This window comes from Scyliorhinus canicula, chromosome 13 (assembly GCF_902713615.1).
Source record: "Scyliorhinus canicula chromosome 13, sScyCan1.1, whole genome shotgun sequence".
Taxonomy (NCBI): domain Eukaryota; kingdom Metazoa; phylum Chordata; class Chondrichthyes; order Carcharhiniformes; family Scyliorhinidae; genus Scyliorhinus; species Scyliorhinus canicula.
This window is the reverse complement of record NC_052158.1, coordinates 70227422-70242958: the sequence shown is the minus strand read 5'-3', so window position 1 is coordinate 70242958 and position 15537 is coordinate 70227422. Positions and strand designations below refer to the sequence as shown.

General features: G+C 51.5%; 1 protein-coding gene across 1 annotated transcript in view; it reads left to right on the top strand.

Moving 5' to 3' along the window:
* LOC119975612 (phosphatidylinositol 3,4,5-trisphosphate 5-phosphatase 1-like) overlaps positions 1-15537 on the top strand; it is a 181103-nt gene that overhangs the window by 19188 nt on the left and 146378 nt on the right. Inside the window, exon 2 of the mRNA XM_038815401.1 lies at positions 8360-8423. Within this exon, the coding sequence (XP_038671329.1) occupies positions 8360-8423 (64 nt within the window). The remainder of the gene's footprint in view (positions 1-8359; positions 8424-15537) is intronic.

Here is a 15537-nt window from a genome sequence, read left to right as displayed (position 1 = left end):
CTTGACTGGTACGTACTTATCAAGAACACGCAATAGCTGCTCCTTGAACAGGCTCCACATATCCAGTGTGCCCAACCCTTGCAGCCTACTTCTCCAACCTACACATCCTAAGTCATGTCTAATGGCATCATAATTGCCCTTCCCCCAGCTATAACTCTTGCCCTGCGGGGTATACTTATCCCTTTCCATCACTAACGTAAAGGTCACCGAATTGTGGTCACTGTCTCCAAAGTGCTCACCTACCTTCAGATCTAACACCTGGCCTGGTTTATTACCCAAAACCAAATCCAATGTGGCCTCGCCTCTTGTTGGCCTGTCAACATATTGTGTCAGGAAACCCTCCTGCACACATTGTACAAAGAACGACCCATCTAATGTACTCGAACTATATCTTTTCCAGTCAATATTTGGAAAGTTAAAGTCTCCCATAACAACTACCCTGTTACTTTCGTTCTTTTCCAGAATCATCTTCGCCATCCTTTCCTCTACATCCCTAGAACTATTAGGTGGCCTATAGAAAACTCCCAACAGGGTGACTTCTCCTTTCCTGTTTCTAACCTCAGCTCATACTACTTCGGAAGAAGAGTCCCCATCTAGCATCCTTTCTGCCACCGTAATACTGTCCTTGACTAGCAGCGCCACACCTCCCCCTCTTTTGCCCCTTCTCTGAGCTTACTAAAACACCTAAACCCCGGAACCTGCAACAACCATTCCTGTCCCTGCTCTATCCATGTCTCTGAAATGGCCACAACATCGAAGTCCCAGGTACCAACCCATGCTGCCAGTTCCCCTACCTTATTTCGTATACTCCTGGCATTGAAGTAGACACACTTCAAACCACCTACCTGAACACTGGCACCCTCCTGCAAAGTCAAATCTGTGCTCCTGACCTCTATACTCTCAATCTCCCTTACCCCAAAACTACAATCCAGGTTCCCATGCCCCTGCTGAATTAGTTTAAACCCCCCCAAAGAGCACTAACAAATCTCCCCCCCAGGATATTGGTGCCCCTCAGGTTCAGATGTAGACCATCCTGTCTATAGAGGTCCCACCTTCCCCAGAAAGAGCCCAGTTATCCAGAAATCTGAATCCCTCCCGCCTGCACCATCCCTGTAGCCACGTGTTTAATTGCTCTCTCTCCCTATTCTTCGTCTCACTATCACGTGGCACGGGCAACAACCCAGAGATAACAACTCTGTTTGTTCTCGCTCTGAGCTTCCATCCTAGCTCCCTAAAGGCCTGCCTGACATCCTTGTCCCCTTTCCTACCTAAAAACTCTGTTTGTTCTCGCTCTGAGCTTCCATCCTAGCTCCCTAAAGGCCTGCCTGACATCCTTGTCCCCTTTCCTACCTATGTCATTAGTGCCAATATAAGGGCAGCACGGTGGCCTAGTGGTTAGCACAACCGCCTCACGGCGCCGAGGTCCCAGGTTCGATCCCGGCTCTGGGTCACTGTCCGTGTAGAGTTTGCACATTCTCCCCGTGTCTGCGTGGGTTTCGCCCCCACAATCCAAAAATGTGCAGAGTAGGTGGATTGGACACGCTAAATTGCCCCTTAATTGGAAAAAAATAATTGGGTAATCTAAATTTATAAAAAAAAATTTAAAAAATTAGTGCCAATATGGACTACGACTTGGGGCTGCTCCCCCTCCCCCTTAAGGACCCAGAAAACACGATCCGAGACATCACGTACCCTTGCACCTGGGAGGAAACATACCAAACGTGAGTCTCTCTCGCTCCCACAAAATCTCCTATCTGTGCCCCTGACTATTGAGTCCCCAATTACTAATGTTCTACTCCTTTCCCCCCTTCCCTTCTGAGCAACAGGGACAGACTCCGTGCCAGAGGCCCGTACCCCATGGCTTACCCCTGGTAAGTCCCCCCCCTCAAGTATCCAAAACAGTATACTTGTTACTAAGGGGAACGACCACAGGGGATCCCTGTACTGACTGCTTAAATGGGAGCTGGATAAATATTCGTAAGATTCACTGAGATGCCATTCTACAGCTGCCGCCGGAGGAATAGCATCTCACTGTAATAAAGCCTCTCTTGTACTTCACTCGAGTCTTGTGTGCAATTGTTAGTGCCACAATGATCATGTAACATTTAATCACAGTTGCAGGATCCTAAAGCATTATCCAAACAAGAGCAAGGGACTTATCCCTCGTGTCTTGACCAACATCACTAAACTAGACTATCAAGTCATTATCATATTGCTGCTTGAGGTACTTTTCTTTGCACAAATTAGCAACCATCCTTCTGCCATAATGTCAGTGACCACTATTTAAAATGTAGGGCGCTTCGAAGTGATCTGCGGTTGTGGAAGGCACTATGCGAATGCAAGTGTTTTCTTAATTGGAAAGCACCAGAATTTCTTCAATCAGAAATGAGGCAGCCCTGACAATGTGCTACACCTACCTTGATAAGGTTCCCCACGGTAGGCTATTGCAGAAAATAAGGAAGTATGGAATTGAAGGTGATTTAGCGGTTTGGATCAGTAATTGGCTAGCTGAAAGAAGACAGAGGGTGGTGGTTGATGGCAAATGTTCATCCTGGAGTTCAGTTACTAGTGGTGTACCGCAAGGATCTGTTTTGGGGCCACTGCTGTTTGTCATTTTTATAAATGACCTGGAAGAGGGTGTAGAAGGATGGGTTAGTAAATTTGCAGATGACACGAAGGTCGGTGGAGTTGTGGATAGTGCTGAAGGATGTTATAGGATACAGCTGCAGAGCTGGGCTGAGAGGTGGCAGATGGAGTTTAATGCGGAAAAGTGTGAGGTGGTTCACTTTGGAAGGAGTAACAGGAATGCAGAGTACTGGGCTAATGGCAAGATTCTTGGTAGTGTAGATGAACAGAGAGATCTCGGCATCCAGGTACATAAATCCCTGAAAGTTGCCACCCAGGTTAATAGGGCTGTTAAGAAGGCATATGGTGTGCTAGCCTTTATAAGCAGGGGGATTGAGTTTCGGAACCACAAGGTCATGCTGCAGCTGTACATAACTCTGGTGCGGCCACACCTGGAGTACTGCGTGCAGTTCTGGTCACCACATTATAGGAAGGATGTGGAAGCTTTGGAAAGGGTTCAGAGGAGATTTACTAGGATGTTGCCTGGTATGGAGGGAAGGTCTTACGAGGAAAGGCTCAGGGAATTGAGGTTGTTTTCGTTAGAGAGGAGAAGGCTGAGAGGTGACTTAATAGAGACATATAAGATAGTCAGAGGGTTAGATAGGGTGGACAGTGAGAGTCTTTTTCCTCGGATGGTGATGACCAACACAAGGGGACATAGCTTTAAATTGAGGGGTGATAGATATAGGACAGATGTCAGAGGCAGTTTCTTTACTCAGAGAGTAGTAGGGGTGTGGAACGCCCTGCCTGCAATAGTAGTAGACTCGCCAACTTTAAGGGCATTTAAGTGGTCACTGGATAGACATATGGATGAAAATGGAATAGTGTAGGTCAGATAGGCTTCAGATGGTTTCACAGGTCGGCGCAACATCGAGGGCTGAAGGGCCCGTACTGCGCTGTAGTGTTCTATGTTCTATGTTCTACTTTGAATTCTCTCGGATAAAGACGATCCTAGATTTGTTTTTGAAAGCAGATGAAACACAATTGCACCAAGCAGATTGCACAGATCTCCAATTCAAAGCTCAAGGCCTCTTGAGCATCACTGATTTTAATCACTGCACGATTGGTAGCCTTGCCTTCAGCTTCCTGGGCTCTAAACACTGGAATTACCTCCCTAAACCTCTCTACCTCTTTACCTTTCTCATTCTCCTTTAAACTGCGGCTTAAAAACTGCTTTTTTTGACCAAACGTTTGGTCATCTGGTCTGATATCTCCTTAGGTGTCAAATTCTGTTTGAGAATTGCTCTTGTGTATCTCCTTAGGAATTTATTTTACGATGCTGAAGGCGCTATACGAATACAAGTTGTTGTTGTAGCATGTCAGGCAGTTTTAGTCGCCCTGCCTTGAAATAGATTGAGTTGCTTTAGAAAGGATTTGGAGAAAAATGACCAAAATGATTCCGGGTATCAATGGAAGAAGAAAGGCTCAAATAGTTAATCCTACCTGGGTGGAGAAAATATAGAGCATTTTAAAAGTAGAAAGGGAAGTAGAGCGACGGAGAAGTACAGGTCGGGGATTGCAGAGGCGAAAGACTTGGCATTAAATGATGGCACCGGTGATGCGCTGATTATCCAGGGGATGCACATGAGGCCAAAATTAGACCAGCGTTGACCTCAAGTAAAAGATCAACAGACAAAGCTAAGTGAAGCCATCATAGGCTGATCAGACATCAACTCATCTTTGATCTCAGGTTTCTCAATTCAAATCCAGTCTGGAATGAAGTTACCAAGCTCTGTTGCCCGAAGGTTTGCAGGTGAAATGGGTGAGGACAGATTCCAACCAGTTTCTGCAGTTCGACAAGACAATGGCCAGGGTTTGGTGCCATAGAGAGATATAGACACAGACTAACACTTTTCATCTGAAAGGGACTTCATTTTTCATGTTGTTAATCTTATTGAAGTCATCCAGATTAATTACAGGATGCGTTAGCGACAGAGCAAAGTTCAGTTTATACTCTTCCATCAAACCTTGGCTGAACAGGTATTGTACAATTGAAATAAAAAATAGAGATCATATGTGGTGAGTGATTCAGACACGTTAATTTCACACTCTGTGACTGGGTGGGATTGTGGGTCAGACACTGTCCTTTCACACTCTGGGACTGGGTGGGACAGTGGGTCAGACACTGTCCTTTCACACTCTGGGACTGGGTGGGACAGTGGGTCAGACACTGTCCTTTCTCACTCTGGGACTGGGTGGGACAGTGGGTCAGACACTGTCCTTTCTCACTCTGGGACTGGGTGGGACAGTGGGTCAGACACTGTCCTTTCTCACTCTGGGACTGGGTGGGACAGTGGGTCAGACACTGTCCTTTCTCACTCTGGGACTGGGTGGGACAGTGGGTCAGACTGTCCTTTCTCACTCTGGGACTGGGTGGGACAGTGGGTCAGACACTGTCCTTTCACACTCTGGGACTGGGTGGGATTGTGGGTCAGACACTGTCCTTTCACACTCTGGGACTGGGTGGGACAGTGGGTCAGACACTGTCCTTTCACACTCTGGGACTGAGTGGGACAGTGGGTCAGACACTGTCCTTTCACACCCTGGGACTGGGTGGGACAGTGGCTCAAACACTGTCCTTTCTCCCTCTGGGGTGGGTGGGACAGTGGGGCAGACACTGTCCTTTCACACTCTGGGACTGGGTGGGACAGTGGGTCAGACACTGTCCTTTCTCACTCTGGGACTGGGTGGGACAGTGGGTCAGACACTGTCCTTTCACACTCTGGGACTGGGTGGGACAGTGGGTCAGACACTGTCCTTTCTCACTGGGACTGGGTGGGACAGTGGGTCAGACACTGTCCTTTCACACTCTGGGACTGGGTCAGACACTGTCCATTCACACTCTGGGACTGGGTGGTATAGTGGGTCAGACACTATCCTTTCTCACTCTGAGACTGGGTGGGACACTGGGTCAGACACTGTCCTTTCACACTCTGGGACTGGGTGGGACTGGGTCAGACACTGTCCTTTCACACTCTGGGACTGGGTGGGACAGTGGGTCAGACACTGTCCTTTCACACTGGGATTGGGTGGGACAGTGGGTCAGACACTGTCCTTTCACACTCTGGGACTGGGTGGGACAGTGGGTCACACACTGTCCTTTCACACTCTGGGACTGGGTGGGACATTGGGCCAGATGCTGTCTTTTACTTCTGCACACTTTTAGTTGGATTAAAATCCAGTGCAAAACATTTGGAGTGAAAGTTTGTGGTTACTATAAGGTTGTGAATCTCGGTTGCATTTCTTTAGGCTTACACATTGTAAATGAGTGCAGTTTTTAAGTGTCATTCTTTGCCTAGTGGTAGTGCTGTTGATTTTCAGCCGGGAAGTTAGTGCGATCATGCTGCAGAGACCTGTGAAGATAATCCAGGCTGTCACTCTGTTACAGTATTCAGGGAATGTTACATAGCAGAGGTGCAGTTGTTAAACCAAATACACATCTACTTTCATGCGGTGAATATAAAGATCATTCTATCGGGCAGCACGATAGCACAATGGTTAGCACTGTGGCTTCACAGCGCCAGGGGTCCCAGGTTCAATTCCCTGCCGGGTCACCGTCTGTGCGGAGTCTGCACGTTCTTCCTGTGTCTGCGTGGGTTTCCTCCGGGTGCTCCGGTTTCCTCCCACAGTCCAACGACATGCAGGTTAGGTGGATTGGCCATGCTAAAATTGTCCTTAGTGTTCAAAAAGTGTTAGGAGAGGTTATTGGGGTTTGGGAGAATTGGGTGGAAGTAAGGGCTTTAGTGGGTCGGTGTAGACTCGATGGGCCGAGTGGCCTCCTTCTGCACTGTATGTTCTATGTTCTATTTGATACAAGTTTGAGTAATCTCCCATTCCAGGAAACATTTATCTTTCAAGGCTAAGGCTGGGATGAATAGATTGTTCATATCAGGGATTTGAGAGATAAGGGGAGCGGGTGGGAAAATGGAGTTGGAGCCCATGAAGGCCGTGATCATTCTGAATGGCAGAGCAAGCTCAATTAGTCATATAGTCTATTCCTGCTCCGACATTTTCTGTTCTTGTGTTCTACCGACATCACCAAAAGAAGGATAGTTTATCTGGCCATTTATCTCTTTGCTCTTTGTGGGATCTTGCTGTGCAGACATTAGCAGCCGCATTTCTCTACGTTGTAACTGTGACCTTGCGTCAAAAGTACTTGACCGGCCGTGAAGTTCTTTGGGACATCATGAAACATGAAAGCTACGGCATATTCTCTCTTTTAACGTGTGAACACCAAATCCGTAGAATAGTCCTGCACAGAAAGAGGCCATTCTGGCCCATCACTGGTACTTCAATCTCACTCACAGAGGAGTCGAGAAGCTGGTTACAGAAATGGAACACGGAGCCCAAGGGGGTGGAAGTGTCAATTACAAAGGGGCACAGGTTCAAGATGAGAGGGGGATAGTTTAAGGGAGATGTGAGGGATAAGTTTATGTCACTGAGATTGGTGGGTGCCTGAGGATGTGGTGGAAGCAGACACATTAGCAACATCTGGGAGACATCTGGATGGGTCCATGAATAGGAAGGAATTGGAGGGATACTGACCGAGCCAGGGCAGAAGCTTTTTTTAGTTTGGGCATCATGATCAGCACTGGCTTGGAGGGCTGAAGGGCCTGTTCCTGTGCTCTACTTTTGTTCTTTGATGAAGGGAGATGTTGTGCCCTTTTCTTTTTGTTTTTCGGGGGTGGGTAGTTTTGGGGGGATGACGGGGGAGGGGGGGGGGGGAAGGTGGGAATGTGGGCCGATCAAAGTAAAGGGTGTCCAACAATCATGGGGTGCAATTTAATGGGGCAGAAATGGAGTCCCGCTTTGGGCGCGTTTAGCGGGGTTTTTCGTGGCGCCTGCAGTGCCGGGAATGACACTGCTATTTAATGGCACGAAGCCCCGCTGAGGCCACATTTATATTCACTTCCTGGCTGTCGAGCTGAGCTCACCAGCGCAGGAAGAGTATTTGCGTATCAGTGCGCCATTTTTAAAAGCAGCCTGATCTTTCGACCCCCCTCAACTACCCCACTGCAAGCTCCAGACTCCCCCCTCTGCACCCAACGCACATCTTATGAGATCCTCCTGCCCACCCCCCCCCCCCCCCCCCCAGTCATTAGTCACTCCACTTCTTAGGGCAAGGCACCCCCAGGCCTGATACCTGGCATCCAGGCACCTTGGCACTGCCAGTTTGGCACCCTGACTGTGCCCCTGCCAGCCTGGCAATGCCCCTGGGCACCCTGGCAGTGCTAGGGTGACACTGCCATGGTGCACAGGTGGCAGTGCCAAGATGCCAGGTGGGCAGTGCCAAGGTGCTCGGCTGCCAGTGGGAGTGCCAGGGTGCAGCCCTACCCAGAGCCTGATCACCGTGAGGTCTCTAATAGCCTGGGGACCCCCCCTAGTGCCATTGCACCTGGTCCACGTTTGTGTGGACCAGTGCTAAACGGTGCCATGGAGGTCTCCCAAGCGAGGGCGCCGGGAGAATACAGTGCAGGCGTACGTAAATGAACATAATGGTACATTTAAATATATATATCTAGATCTTGCTTCAGATCGCGTCAGCTCGCAAAATTTTGTTAAATCGCGCAAGGCGTTTCGAGCATCGCAAATTCCCCGAGAGGTCTCTTGCGAGATTCAACTGCCTCATCGTATCGGCAAGTCAGGCATGAAGGGTCCATTAAATCGCGGCCTTGGAAATAATTCTACTCAAACCAAATGTAATTGTCTCATTTTATTTGTTCCTCTTTTGCAGGTTTGAAAACCGCATCTACACTTACAGGATATTTATAAATGAGGACAATATGCTGTCTGTTCAGGTAGGTGAACACTTCAATCATGCTTAAAGCACTGAACTGTGTCAAAGCTCGCAACCCCATCATCTGGAAGGGCACTATGAATCTCTCAAGTGCTAAATTAGCTCAAATAATTACTGAGGCTCAGAGAGTCAGCAACCAATGTATTGTCAATTTTAATCTATTTAAGAGCAGAATTGCTGGTAATGCCAGTAATTACCAGTAGGCTGGTAATGATAAAGATGGATCTGATGATGTAAACTGTAAGAATCTTTCTCCGCCCTGCTAGAGTTGGGGATAAGACACTAGTGTCGGGCGCCTGGAATTGCGAACGATGCTGCTGGGTTGATGCCCACGTGCTTTATTTGTTCACTTCTGAAGCTCGAGGAGAAAGTCTCATCATTTTTGATAAACGCAAAATACTCCAGGTGCAGAAATTCGGCTTTCTGCTGATTCTCCAGTGTCCACCGTCCTACACATGGAGACCTCGCTGTATGCGTACATCAATGCCACCACACCAGAGAGCAGGCAGACTGGACCCCTCTGTCTCACATGCCACTCTGTTGAGGGTCTCTGACACCTCTGCCTGATGTTTTCTCCGTCGCTCGCTGCATATCCAGCATCTTATCCGGGACTGCTCCCAGAGGCTCATCATCTAACTCAGACTTAGCAGAAGCCTCTTCTCCAGTAGTCCACTGATTGATGGTGACGTTGGCTGTCATTGCCTCCTCTTTCTGCGGACATGTGTTTGAGGCCCAGCCTAAACTAGGTCTATGACCCAACGAGGTGTGTGTCTTTGAGCTGATGGAGGGTGCAGGTGAACGCTGTGACGGCTCTTTCGGTGAGAATTCATTGTATTCATCATCCTCCTCACTCCTCTGTGGGCTGGAGCTGGGGCTGGACCCAGGACCCTCTTCTTGTTGCCAATTGTAATGGAAAGAGGAGAGAGTGAGTGACTGCCTGCGTTACTTCCTCCATTGCACTCAGCACCATCTATGTGCAGACATTAGTTTCCTCACCAGATGGTTTGAGGAGGCCGGACTCGCTAGAGGAATGGTACGATTCTCTCCTGACAGCCCGGCAGCCTTCATACTGCATGGGAGGGGCAGAGTTTGGGAATTCCCCTCCCGTCTTCTCTCTCCTGTACCTGTTGTGCGCTCTCCTCTCTGCCGTAAAGATAGAAGATGGTTTGTGAGTAAGTGATGCAGTTTACATCCACATGCTGCCAATTATCACCATCAACCCATTGGCAACTGCGAGCCATCTGGAACATGCACTGCTGTTGGTCCCCAAGGGTACTTCAGTAGCACCTTCCAGACTCACAGGCTCCAGTAACTAAAAGGACAACAGGACATGGCAGCAGCAGCTCCCCTGTATGCCAACCAGCCCGACCACATCCATCCCCAAAATGTGTCTGGGTCAGTGACCCACAGTCACCTCCAGATCACATGTACTGCAGTGGGGCAAGGAGACAGCAATCCAGCATCTTGTGAAGGGTTTTTATGCAGGAGCAGTGTGGCGCCAACAATTGCAGTCAAAGACGAGAGACAAGTTCAATCGAGGCTTTATTGCTGTGTGATGCTATTCCTCCGGCTGCAACTGAAGACTAGAGTCTGAGTGACTCACACGCATATTTATACACAAGCTCCCTGTGGGCGGAGCTAGCCGGCAGGGGCTTACCAGAGGAACCTGTATTACAGGTACAGCCATACATCCCCCTACTGCAAGTACACATATCTACAGTGGTTATCACCACATTCACCCCCTGTAAAAATTGAGTCCGGCGGGGGTGACATGTAACTGTGGTACAAAGGATGATATATTTACAAAAGGGTTGAAACAAAGAAAACCAAGAGTCCATCCGGTCAGCAGGTTACAGGTTGAGCCGAACCGGCGGTCGAATGTTCCGCTGTGATCGGCGTAGCTGTGGTGGCGACGTTGGTGTAGGTGCTGGCGGTATTGGTGCTGGCTGCTGGCGGGATGTTAGTCGCGGTGCACAGTAGCAACCGAATGGAATGGAGCGCGTCAGGGAGGACCTGCTGCCAGCGAGCGGCTGGGAGGTTCCTGGACTGTAGGGCCAGCTGGACGGCCCTCCATACCATCCCGTTCTCCCTCTCTACCTGCCCGTTTCCCTGGGGGTTGTAGCTGGTCGTCCTGCTGGAGGCGATACCCCTGCTGAGCAGGAAATGACACAGCTCATCACTCATGAATGAGGATCCCCTGTCACTGTGGATGTAGTTGGGGAAACCGAACAGGGCGAAAATGGAATCCAGGGCCTTGATGACGGTGGCAGACGTCATATCCGGGCATGGGATGGCAAAGGGGAACCTAGAAAATTCATCAACCACAGTAAGGATGTAGGTGTTGCGGTCGGTGGAGGGGAGGGGCCCTTTGAAGTCCACGCTGAGGCGTTCAAAGGGGCGAGACGCTTTCACCAGGCGCGCGCGATCTGGCCAGTAGAAGTGCGGCTTGAACTCGGCACAGACCTGGCAGTCTCTGGTGACTGTCCGTACTTCCTCGACGGAGTAGGGCAGATTGCGGGCTTTGATTAGATGGTACAAGCGAGTGACCCCCGGATGGCAAAGGCTCTCGTGCAAGCCACGGAGCTGGTTCACTTGTGAGCTGGCACATGTACCTCGGGAGAGGGCGTCTGGGGGCTCGGTGAGCTTGCCGGGGCGATACAAGATCTCGTAATTATAGGTGGAGAGCTCGATCCTCCACCTCAAGATTTTGTCATTCTTGATCTTGCCCCGCTGCGTGTTGTTAAACATGAAGGCTACCGACCGTTGGTCAGTGAGGAGAGTGAATCTCCTGCTGGCCAGGTAATGCCTCCAGTGACGCACCGCTTCAACGATTGCCTGGGCCTCCTTTTCAACAGAGGAATGTCGAATTTTGGAGGTGTGGAGGGTGCGTGAAAAGAATGCCATGGGTCTGCCTGCCTGGTTTAGAGCGATGGCAAGTGCGACATCTGAAGCGTCGCTTTCTACTTGAAAAGGCAGTGTCTCGTCTACTGCGTGCATCCCGGCCTTGGCTATGTCAGAGCGAATGCGGGCGAAGGCCTGTTGTGCCTCTGCCGAGTGGGGAAAATGTGTGGACTGGATAAGTGGGCGGGCCTTGTCCGCGTATTGTGGGACCCACTGGGCGTAATAAGAAAAGAACCCCAGGCAGCGTTTGAGGGCCTTGGGGCAGTGGGGGAGGGGAAGCTCCATGAGGGGGCGCATGCGGTCGGGGTCGGGCCCCAGTAGTCCGTTTGGACTACGTAGCCGAGGATGGCTAAGCGGTCTGTGCGGAACATGCACTTCTCCTTGTTGTACGGGAGATTAAGGAGAGATGCGGTGTGGAGGAATTTAGAAAGGTTGGCGTCATGGCCCTGCTGGTCATGGCCGCAGATGGTGACATTGTCGAGGTACGGGAAGGTGGCCTGCAGTCCGTACCGGTCAACCATTCGGTCCATTTCTCGTTGAAATACCGAGACTCCATTCGTGACGCCGAAGGGGACCCTAAGAAATTGGTACAGACGACCGTCTGCCTCGAAGGCAGTGTAGGGACGGTCCGATTTACGGATGGGGAGCTGGTGGTAGGCGGAGTTCAGGTCAATAGTAGAGAAGACCCGGTACTGTGCAATCTGATTGACCATATCAGAAATGCGGGGGAGGGGGTACGCGTCGAGCTGCGTGTACCGGTTGATGATCTGGCTGTAATCCACGACCATCCTGTGCTTCACCCCGGTCTTAACCCTTGGGCTCGCCAAGGGCTATTGCTGGCCTCGATGATACCCTCCTGAAGCAGCCGATGGACTTCGGACCTGATGAAGGCCTTGTCCTGGGTGCTGTACCGTCTGCTCCTGGTGGCGACGGGCTTGCAATCCACAGTCAGATTGGCAAAGAGAGAGGGAGGCTCGACCCTGAGGGTTGTGAGGCCGCAAACGGTGAGGGGAGGTAGGGATCTGCCGAATTTGGGGGTGAGGCTCTGGAGATTGCACTGGAAATACAGGCCTAGTAAGAGTGATGCACAGAGGTTGGGGAGAATGTAAGGTCGGAAACGGTCGAATTCCACGCCTTGTACAGTAAGTTTAACCAGGCAGAAACCCCGGATCGGGACAGAGTGGGACCCGGAGGCAAGAGAGAGATCTGCCAGTTGGCGGGATGGACCGCAAGGGAATAGCGCCTTACCGTATCCGGGTGGACGAAGCTCTCGGTGCTCCCGGAGTCGATGAGGCAGGAGATCACGTGGCCGTTGACCAGCACCGATGTGGAAGAGGGTGCCAGGTTGCGAGGACGCGACTGGTCGGGTGTAACGGAGGCGAGTAGCGGGCGATCAGCAGTCGAGTCAGATGAGTCCGACGAGGAGCGGTAGCAACCCGTGTCCCGTGGCCCCATCCCAGGGGAGGACAAAATGGCAGGGTCTGGAGTACCTGTGTGGGAGAAGATGCCGTCGGACGAAATGGCGGCGCCCATGGAGTGCACGTTGTGGGGTCGGGACAAAATGGCGGCGCCCATGGAACGCACATGGTGGTGGGGGATGAAGATGGTGGCGCCCATGGAGCGCACGTGGCGGGGGCAGCGAAAGATGGCGGCGCCCACTGATCGCACGTGGGGTCGGGGGTAACGGACGGCAGGGCCCATTGTGCGATCGGCTGAGGCGAGGGGAAGGGGGTGCGATTGCAGCAACCGTCCGGGACTGACACACTGCTGCAAAGTGTCCTTTCTTGCCACAAGCTTTGCAGGTCGCGGTGCGGGCCAGGCAGCTTTGGCGGGGGTGCTTCTGCTGACCACAGAAGTAACAGTGGGGATCCCCAGGGAGTGCGGTGCGGCAAGCAGCGCAAGCGTAGTGCGCGGGGGTGGCTGCTGGGGGGGGGCGGTTGCGGGGTCCACGAGGGGTAGGACGGGTGAGCCTGGGGGGCCGTTTGTCGGGTCCACGAGGGGTAGGACGGGTGGGCCGAGCGGCAAGCGGAGTAAGTTCGCGCACTACGGGAGGCGGCCGTCATGGAAAGCGCCAGAGTCTTTGTGGCCGCGAGGTCGAGGGCGGCCCTTTCCAGCAGTCGTTGCTGGATGGGGTCCGATGCAATGCCTGTGACAAAGGCATCGCGCATGAGTAAGTCAGAGTGTTCCGTGGCTGTGAGGGCCCGCTAGTCGCAGTCTCGTACCAGAGGTATAAGGGCCCTCCAGAAGTCCTCAATCGACTCACCCGGCTGCTGGACGCGAGTAGAGAGTTGATGCCTCACAAACAGGGTGTTCGTCGACTGTGCATAGTTCTCCTTGAGCAGTTCCATAGCTCTGGTGTAGTCAGTCGCATCTCGAATTAGCGGAAAGACACTGGAGCTAAGTCTTGAGTACAGGAGTTTCTTTTTCTGAGCCTCCGTTGGGGGAGGGTCCGCTGAAGAGATGTAGGCCTCGAAAACTGCAAGCCAGTGAACAAAGTCTTTCCTGGCGTGAGGCGACTGCGGATCCTGCCGCAGACGGTCAGGCTTGATTCTGATGTCCATGGTGTACGGAAAATCACACAGCACTAAATTGTGGCGCTAACAATTGCAGTCAAAGACGAGAGACAAGTTCAATCGAGGCTTTATTGCTGTGTGATGCTATTCCTCCGGCTGCAACTGAAGACTAGAGTCCGGCTCTTCGGGTGAAGAGCGTCCCTCCTGTTCCCCACCGTATTCAAAAGTGTGTCCAGTGAGGCATCGCTGATCTTTGGGTCCAAAGCTGGATGGCTCCTGACCGCCATGTTCTGCTCCAAAGTCCAGCGTGCAATGAATTGATTGCTGTTGGGCGCCTTTGAAATATGGCACCCGGATAGGAAGGCAAAGGACGTGACCATCCTGCCCGTCCCACCGTGCAAGTCATTGGGAAACCCCTGCTGCATAAGCCAGCATTGCAAAATTTGGCATGTGTTGCTGCTGGGTTAGAGTGGTAGAAAACACTCCTACTTCCCACTCCCACTATGAGACATAGCCCTGGAGCAGACAATTCTGCCTATTCTATCATTCTATGTAATAACAACACTGTGAGAAAAGATTGCTTCTCACTTCACTCTTTCAGTACTTATCCTCTGAAAATTCTTTATTGGTTCACTTTATTGACGGCACGGTGGGACAATTGTTAATTCACAGCAACAGGGACCTGGCTTTGATTCCGACCTTGGGTGACTGACCGTGTGTTGTTTGCATGTTCTCCCCGTGTCTGCGTGGGTTTCCTCCGGGTGCTCCGATTTCCTCCCACAGTCCAAAGATGTGCAGGTTAGGTGGGTTGGCCATGCTAAACTGCCCCTTAGTGTCCACAGATGTGCAGGCTAGGTGGGGTTATGGGGTGGGGTGAGGGAGGGGGCCTAGGTAGGGTGGCTTTTCAGAGGGCTGTTGCAGGCGTGATGGGCCGAATGGCCTTCTTCTGCACTGTAGGGATTCTATGCTTCTGAGGAACCTTCTTTTTTTTTTTAAATAATTTTTATTGAAAGAGTTTTTCCATACAAACATTTACCCCTACTAATTTTTAAATTATTTACAACACAATCCCTCTAGGCAAATGTCCCTCCCTCGCCCGCCCTCTCGCGCGCACCAGTCCTCCCCCCCCCAGGCAACCTTAACAAACAAGGCAGCCTGCAGTTTCAGACATGAGCAGCGAGCAGACTTGCCCGCGTTACAGTCGTGCATGTCCCCCCACGACCCTTGCTGCCCCCCTCCCCTCCCCCCCCTCCCCTCCCCTCCCTTCCCCCCCCCCCCCCCCCCCCCCCCCCCCCCCCCCGGGTTGCTGCTGCCACGACCCCGAACGTCTATCTCTGATCTAAAAAGTCAAGGAAAGGTTGCCACCACCTGGAGAATCCCTGTACCGACCCTCTCAGGGCAAATTTGATTCCTTCTAGCTGAATATAGCTAGCCATATCGTTAATCCAAGTTTCAACGCTTGGAGGCCTCGCGTCCTTCCATTGAATTAATATCCTTCGTCGAGCCACTAAGGACGCAAAGGCCAGTATTCCGGCCTCCCTAGCCTCCTGTACCCCCGGTTCTACCCCGACCCCAAAGATCGCAAGCCCCCATCCTGGTTTGACCCTGGACCCCACCACCTTCGACACCGTCCTTGCCACCCCCTTCCAGAACCCTTCCAGCACCGGACATGCCCAGAACATATGCACATGGTTCGCTGGG